The 8733-nt window shown below is 36.8% G+C and overlaps 1 protein-coding gene across 1 annotated transcript; it reads right to left on the bottom strand.

The window, feature by feature from the left end:
* Nucleotides 1-984: 984 nt before the first annotated feature.
* LOC109049434 (serine/threonine-protein kinase SBK1-like) lies at nucleotides 985-8733 on the bottom strand. Its single transcript, XM_042714731.1, has 5 exons — nucleotides 8402-8733; nucleotides 7993-8081; nucleotides 4806-4990; nucleotides 3465-3667; nucleotides 985-2717 (listed from the first exon to the last, which is right to left on the bottom strand). The coding sequence occupies exons 1-5, from the start codon at nucleotides 8504-8506 to the stop codon at nucleotides 1944-1946; spliced, it is 1356 nt and encodes a 451-aa protein (XP_042570665.1). The 5' UTR covers nucleotides 8507-8733; the 3' UTR covers nucleotides 985-1943.

Below are 8733 nucleotides of genomic sequence, written 5' to 3'. Positions count from 1 at the left end.
ATGGAAAAAACTCAGGAGAGCAAGCTTTGAAGACTGATTAAAATGTCTTCTGTCTCTTGGGAAGTTCATCCAGGCAGTCTCCAGGTCACCATGGCATCCGGTCGTCTCGTAAAACTTCAAAAAATCCAGTATAAAATATATCTTATTCTTCGATTGGTGCACATGTGTGATTCTGTCATAGGCTGGTTTGATAGTCATGATGATCCACAAGAAAAGATAGCGTTCAATATCTTCTCTGAGTTTCAGTGCACTATAGGAAAGTTAAGCGCTTATGAAAACAAGGAGTCCACTAGGGCTGTGTGATTTGGGGGGAAATAAAAAAATAAAATTGCAATTTTTATGATAAAATTTGTGATTTGGTCAAAATTGTGATTGGGCCGCAAAATTTGTCCAAAAATGTTGTGCTATTTATGAAAATAATCTTTTTTTTTTGTATGATTATTTTTATTACTAAATGAAAAAAACTAAAATTTTCTAATATTAATGTTATTTCACTGTAAAATTTAAAATGTTTAAAGAATATGATTTATAATTATACATTTTAATTTAAAAATTATATAATAATTGTATTTTATTTTTGTTTCTATTTCATTTTATTTAAACCACATCCTTTAAAATTTTATTATTGCACTAAGCCATATCGCAATTATGAATTTATTTTGATTGATCGTGCAGCCCTAGAAGCCACTTTATATTAAAGGTTTAGTTCACTCAACATAATTTACTCTGTGTCATGTCATTTAAAACTAAAACCATAAAAAATTCCTTAACTGAATCTATATATATATATATATATATAAACTTAAACTTATTTTATTTCAGCTAGTTGCCAAGACAGTTTTCATTTTCATTTACTTTAAGCTGAAGTACTAAAATAACTAAAACTACAAACTAATATATATAGACATCTATAAAAAAAAAAAACAGACACACACACTCACACACACAACAAAATTACTGAAATATTAACTAAAATCAAAACCATAAAGAATCTAAAAATAAAATCACATTCAAAATATCAACAGAAACTATAATAGTATATCAATGATACTAAAATAACACTTGCTTCAAGAAAGACAAAAAAGCACTATAAAACTAGTTTATACGGCTCATAAAATATATCCTAAGTCTTGTAAAGCCACATGATGATCAGCTTTGAGTGAGAAACAGACCAAAAAAATATCTCTCAAATATAATTCAATTCGAATAGAACACATCGAGATACATTAGAACTGATGTCAATGACCAGACGCATTGCATCTTCAACTTTCAGAAACAAAGTGCACAAATTGTACCTTTAGTGGTATTTATTAACCTATTTTACCCACAAAGGTGCATATTTATACATTATACTAATCTATAGTACTAATATGCACCTTTTAGGGGTAAATAAGGTCCAAATTTGTCCCTTTAAGTTTACTGACCCAGCTGCTGTACTACTACAGGTACAATTTTTGCTCAGTAATGACTTAAATTTGGGACTTTTCCTCACATAAATCTATTATGGCTTTAGAGGACTCAGAATATGGTACTTTTATGTCATTTCAGGATCCATTATGGAGCATCGTGCAGTATTTCTTTATTCACGATCCATGGAAGAAGAAAATCCTATGGGTTTGGAACGACATGAGGTACTGTAAATGATGACAGAATTTCCATTTCTTTCACGAGTGAACTATTCCTTTAAAATGAAAGCAGTTTTAATGAATTCAATACGTTTTCCTAGTGAAACGGATTCATTTCTAGTGCTAAAGTGACCTGCCAAAGCTACGTCTTTTAATCTAAATTAGCGAGGTTTCAAAGTCACCATGTAATAGTTTTGCTAGATCTACATTTATGGCAGTTCTATTAACTTCCATCATGAAATACGCTGTCGTTCCTGTGCAAACATTTTCCCAATAGTAATATTGCTACCTTTTTTGTGGCTATATCCAGATTTGCCTTCATACACAAATCTCAATAGGAGTGGTCATCATCACTTTGCTCTTGTCTTGACGGTTGGGCGACGGGCTTTTGGAGGACTCCTCCCTAGAAGAATGCGGTTCGGACAGGATGCTACGTTTGAGGGGGGTGGGGCGTAGACAGGAAGTGCCTGAAGGTGGCGAGGGCTCTGCATGTCTGTGGGCGGAGCAACTTGCAGAACCGCCCCTAGGTGCCCTACAGGAAGCTCTGCGGCGGTGATGATTCAGCAGGTCGTATTTGAGGAAGTAGAACACCTCTTTAACCCCACAGCGCCGCTCAGGCTCCAACGCCAACAGCCGGCCAAACATGCGCAAAGCATCATCTGAAAACCGCCTCCATTGGGAGGGAACAACGCCGGGAGGAAACGCCCCCCGCTGCCATCGCTGAAATTCCGAAAAGAATGCGTCGCTAGGCAACGCCGCTTCCCACGGAAAGTTTCCAGTCAGCATGCAGAACAGCAGAACTCCGAATGCCCACACGTCCTGGGTCGTTGCCACGACGATTCCCTCTGTTACCGAGGCCTGGCACACCTCGGCGGCGGTGTATGGGATGGTGCCGCTGATCCGCTTGATCCGGCTGCCTGCCCGCCTTGTCATTCCTAAATCTGCCAATTTCACGCGTCGACACTCACGGTCGAAAAGCAGAACATTTTCTGGCTTCACGTCCCGATGGACGAGACTCTTGCTGTGCATGAAGTCCAGAGCCAAACCCAGCTGCTGAACGCAGCGTTTGACCATCTCCTCCGGCAAACCGGCCTGAACAGAGACAGAGACACAAAGGCACAGTCTAGAGTCTAGAGCAGAGGAGATACAGGGAGAAATACAGTACAGACACTTCATCTGTAAGGGAATAAGCAGTTGACCTTGATCCACCTAGTTTGCCATTATCAAAAGCAATTGGTGCCTGTTGAACTCCACAGATGTCTGCAGAATTCAAATACCCAGAATTCATAAAGTTATGAAAATTCCCAGGGCATTTTTATCACTTTTTTTTCTTGGTGCAAAATTATGCATATTTTCCATCAAATTCAGTGCAAAAAAATGTGAGAAAAAAGTCCACAGATTCTGTGCAAGACTGGTTAGAGTTAATATTCAGACAGTTGGTTTTCTACACTCAAAAAGATATAGATATAAGATACATATTCTCTTTATTCTCCTTGATTCTTATTACTGTAATACAGTTATTTTATGAAAATCAGCATAAAGTAATTGTAAACTAATACTAGAACGATGTATAAATATTTAATATTTAATTAACTAATATTGTTAATGTTTTTTCATTTTCAATTGCTTTTATTTTTTCTTTAATTTATTATTATTATTTATTAATTTATGCATAACTTAATATATAATTGCACTTTGTATGTGTCTGTTGATTTTGTGGTTAGACATGCTGTGTGTGGTAGTGCTACAGGTGTTAAACCTACAAATGCATGATTAAATGTGTGATTTGCAATGTATAAATGGTTCTCCTTTAGTGTTAATAATGAGGCGTTGTGATACCTGAGGTGGGATGATGTCGAACAGATCTCCCGCAGGTGCGTACTCCTGTCCAAACACATAGCTGTCCTCCGTCTCAAACAGCACGTTCAGAACTTTGATGATAAACGGGCTGCAGCCCAGCGCAGCCGTCAGGCTGTACTCACGCAGAAAACTACGCAACTTCGTCTTGTTCTTACTCACGTACTTCAGAGCCAGTTTAGTACCTGCAAATACACAAAATAGTGGTGAATGAAAAAGGATGCATCAAGACCACTATATTTGAATGCACACAATACTCTCAAACATAAAGGTCCAAAAGTGGTTTTCACAGTGATGCCACAGAAGAACCATCTTAGATTCCCAAAAAGAACCTTTCGGTGAATAGTTCTCAATCTTAAGAACATTTAAATAATCTAAAGAAACTTTTTCCACTATAAAGAACCTTTTGTGGAATGAAAAGGTTCTATGGATGATAAATGTTCTTCATAGAACCACTGATGCCAATAGCTTTTATTTTTGAGAGTGAAGGGCTGTGTTGTTTTAGTATCATTGATATACAATTTTTATAAAAAAAAAAATTATTTAGCTTTTATTTTAATATTTTCCATTTTTATTAAAATATGTCTAATTTTTATACATTTTTATTTCAGATTTAGTTAGCATAGTACTTCAAGTTAAATTAAACGAAAATGAAAAATATTGCCCAGGCAGCTCGCTGAAGTAATATAAGTTTACATCTTTTTATATGTTGTTGCATTTTTTTCCAGTTAATGTTTATTTTATATCAAGTAAAGCTCAAAATATTTATTAATATTTTGAATTAGCTTTTATTTTGATATTTTTCCATTTTCGTTTTAGTATTTTTTTTTATTTATTTTTTTATTTTTTAATGGCTAAAGTTTTTAAATTGTTTTTATTTATTGATCGGTGTATTTATTTTTCAGTTTTAGTTATTTTAGCACTTTAAGTTAAACTAAATAATAAATAATATTGCCTTCACAAATATTTTTAGTATTTTAAACTTTTTAAAATATTTTATTTATGTATTTTTTTTTTTTGCATGTATTTTAATCAGCCCTGCACAAGGGTAAATGAGATTTAATAGCTACAGCTTAGATTTCAGTGAATAGTAATCAAAATTTTGTCTTGTCTCACACTATTATAATCCTAAACATTGAAATATAACATGCATGCTAGTTTCATGGTTCATTTCTGCAGCTTGACACCTTCCGTCTCCATTCACTTACATTGCATGGCGAGGAGCAGCCAGGATATTTTGCAAAACATTTTGTTTTGGTTCCACAGGCGGAAATAAAAAAAGAAAATTGGGAAGGGCACTGTCTCATTTTCATACAGACTCACCCTGAGTCCGATGCACCACCAAGTCGACTTTGCCGTAGGTGCCCTTCCCTAAAGGACTGATCAGCTCATACTGCTGTTCCAGCTCAGAGGTGGAGAGAGACGTGATTGACAGCGCCTGCATGTCCTCGACCGGAGCACCGCCCGTCCCACTGCCCCGTCCCGCTGGGAGAACCCCCACCTGGGCACTAAGAAACACACACAAACATATGAACACAAACTCATTTCAAGAAGAATTGCATCCTGGCAAGTAACTCTCTCCTGGTATTATAGAGCTCCTTGATGGTGTCATTTGTCTTTCTCTGTTTATTTCTCTCTCTAGTGTCTGTGTCCTCTTTTCTTTCCTCTTGTCAGCATCCTACCTACACTCTATTTCCTGAGCCGTGTACCTGACTTGACACTCTCAGATGAAGCAGTCAAATCTTTGTGAATATTTCAACAACAGCAAAGGGCACTAACTGAATCACGCTCCTCGCGGGAATAAAGCAGTGACCTAGAATGAGGCCTCAAGTTATCAGCATCATGCATAGTGACAGCACGCTGAAACAAGACCCTCCGCCGAGCATCAGCGTTACACAACCACAACAACAGATGAAGACCTTAAGATGACCTACCAGAAGTTCTGCTGAGCTGAACCCATGCTATACGGCCCACATTAACCCCTGACTGAGAAACAAATGAGAAACTGATTCAGGATCATTCTGATTTTCTCTAGAGGTCATTGCCAACCTTGGATTTCTACTGCATTAAACCGCCAGTCGCGCTCTCTGGCCCTTCATTCAGCTTAACTGGTAATGAAATGGGTTGAGCAAAAACCAGAATTTAGAAATTGTCTCGGTTTCAAATCATGAGTTTGAATTGATTAGGCAAGAACATACTGGATGTTGAATTGGAAAGAAAGGAAAAGGAATTTACAGAATTGCAATTCATAGAAATTCACATTAATACATTAATCCAACAAAACAAACAAAATGGGCAGAATTAGAATAGAAACTCTTATAAAACTGCTTAAGGGGTTACTTCACCCAAAAATGAAAATTAGCCTGTGTTTTACTCACCCTCAAGGCATCGTAGGCGTATGTGACTTTCTTCTTTCAGACGATTTCAATCGAAGTTGTATGAAAATTGTCCTGGCCCCTCCAAGCCTTTCAATGGGGGTAAGTGGGTTGGTTGTCAAAATTCTAAAAGACGTGAAATAAAGTGCACGCATCTGTAATAAAACATCCCTCACACGGCTCCGGGGGTTGAATAAAGGCCTCCTGTAGTGAATCCATGCATTATTGTAAGATAAATATCCATATTTCAAATGTAATAAACACGTTTTTCTCACTTTCACTGACTGTCATATGCGGAAGCCGTTCCGGTGGATGACGTAAGACGTCGCGTTGCGTGATTAGTGACAAATGCAGAGACAATTCGGTCACGAATTAGAAGTACAAAACGAGGATTTGTGAAGAAAAATGTTGGAGGGTTTCGATATAAGCCAAGTGGAGACTGTTTTCCTTTGCTAAAGTAAGGAAACTTGGTTCCCTTTGCTCCTGGATTTCTCAGAGGCACGCGCGACGCATACATCCTGCATCATCCGTCTGCACGACTTCCGCATACTACAGTCAGCAGAAGTGAGAAAAAGGTGTTTATTATGTTTGAAATATGGATATTTATCTTACAAAAACACATGGATTCGCTACAGGAGGCCTTTATTCACCCCCCAGAGCTGTGTGAGGGACGTTTTATTACGGATACGTGCACTTTATTTCACGTCTTCTGAAATGTTGACAACCAACACCCGCTTAACCCCATTAAAAGGCTTGGAGGGGCCAGGAAAATGTTTTAATATAATTCCGATTGGATTCGTCTGAAAGAAGAAAGTCACATACACCTAAGATGCTTTGAGGGTGAGTAAAACACAGGCTAATTTTAATTTTTGGGTGAACTAACCCTTTAATCTCAGTTAGCTGCATTTTGATGACTTTGGGGTAAATTAGATCATTCTGGGAAATCAAATGTTTTTCCACTAAAATTAATTTTTAGTATCTTTTTTTTTTTTTAGTAATATCTATCTATAAAAAATTTAAGTTAATTAATAATTAATAATATATATATACATATATATATATATATATATATATACATACTAAAAATATAATTAATTTATTATTTAAATATAATAGTTATTATATAATTTGTTATATATTTGTATTTATTATTAATAATGTACATAAATTAATATTCATTGTAGTGAAAAAACTAATTTCATTCTATTATTGTATAAATTTAAACCCAACTTAAATTTTATATATATATATATAAATATTATTATTATTATTATTATGTGTGTGTGTGTGTGTGTGTGTGTGTGTGTGTGTGCGTGTAAAATTTAAATGTAGGAATTTAATTGCAATTTAAAAGGCATTTTAGTTCAGTTCTGAATGGGTGTGATCCCCTGGGAATGGGCAATAAAATCATTTACTACATGAATAAATATGAATTTAAAATATACATTTAGTCAGACTGAATGTAAATCTCACACTGTGCGTGAGTTTGCCTTCTCTATATTGATGTATCTTGAAAGAACTCTGCTATAGTAATCATAATTGCCTCCCTTAATACATGGAACAATCTGTTCCTCACTGACCCTGAGGTCAACACCTGAAGGTGACCTTTGACCTTACCTCCCTAACAGATCACACAAGACGTTCAAACATGCAAACTCATGTTTACATTTGAACACCATGTATACAAATGCTAAATACATCAGCATTACATTAAAAATGTTTTGCTTTAAAATAATTCTAATTTTTAAATTCATTCTCATTACATTCTATTCCATTTTATTTTTTTTATTAATTAATTTTAATATTTAACCATTTTTACCTCTCTCTCGCCTTCATTTTTTTTCACCTTTTTTTTGTCTCTTTCTGTACTTCATATGCTTTGGCGATATTATGAATGTTACCAATCATGCCTACAGTGTCCAACTCTGAAAACATCAACAACAACATCAACAAAAATGCATGAATACTTGATGTGCCACCAACAGTGCAAAACAAACAATTCAGCACAGCAAGTGCCCTTTTCCTCAGCAGCAGGTACAAGCGAAGCATCTCCAAACAAAAGAAATCAATAGACACGTCACGCTTCAATTTCACACAGTGATGACCTGGATGAATGAGAACTCTCTTGAACTCACCTGCTGGTGCCCTGCTGTCTCTCTTCCTCATGTTCCTGCATCCAAACACAGCGTCCTGATCTCAACCCGGCTAGAAATTCATCCCTCGTCTGCTGAGCATACAAAAAAGCATGATGTTCTATCACAAAAAAGAGTTTCCTCAGCACTCCAGCTCTGTTAAACAAAACGCACTGCACGTTGCTCTACATCCTGCACTCATGTGGAAAAAGCACAGTCTGTTTGTGCTGTCCAGCTGACTGTTTTCTGCTTTCTTTGTGTGCTCCTGAAGGAAGCCGCTGGAGCACGGGGAGCGAGGAGCTGGTGTGTGTGTTCAGTCATCAGTGATGTACAGTGTGTGTGTATGCGAGAGAGAGAGAGAGAGATGGAGGGGAGGGGTGCATGCGTGTGTATCTATGCATGAATGACCTACTTCATTGCGTTTCCGCTCTCGGATGTTGGAGGAACAGCGCTGGTGCTCGGCGCGTCTGTGTCTCGCAGCATCCAGGGTCCCCTTAGGGATGTCAGATGTGCTCATCCAATGGCCAGTCTCTTGTTCCCGTGTTCACATGATCACAGAGCCCCTCGAGCCAGCAGTGTCCCGTCATTCAGGCTTCATTTTCACCCCCAATTTAATGCAGAACATGAAAGTTATTTTTAGATCTGCTTTGCATTCTGATATTCAAGCACATTTTTCACCCAAGTTCTCATTCCAGTGTTATTATGCATCCGGTGTTATTATAATATATGTATTAGTTTTAATTT

Source organism: Cyprinus carpio, chromosome A24 (assembly GCF_018340385.1).
Source record: "Cyprinus carpio isolate SPL01 chromosome A24, ASM1834038v1, whole genome shotgun sequence".
In the NCBI taxonomy this organism is placed as follows: domain Eukaryota; kingdom Metazoa; phylum Chordata; class Actinopteri; order Cypriniformes; family Cyprinidae; genus Cyprinus; species Cyprinus carpio.
This window is presented reverse-complemented; position numbering and strand designations above follow the sequence as displayed.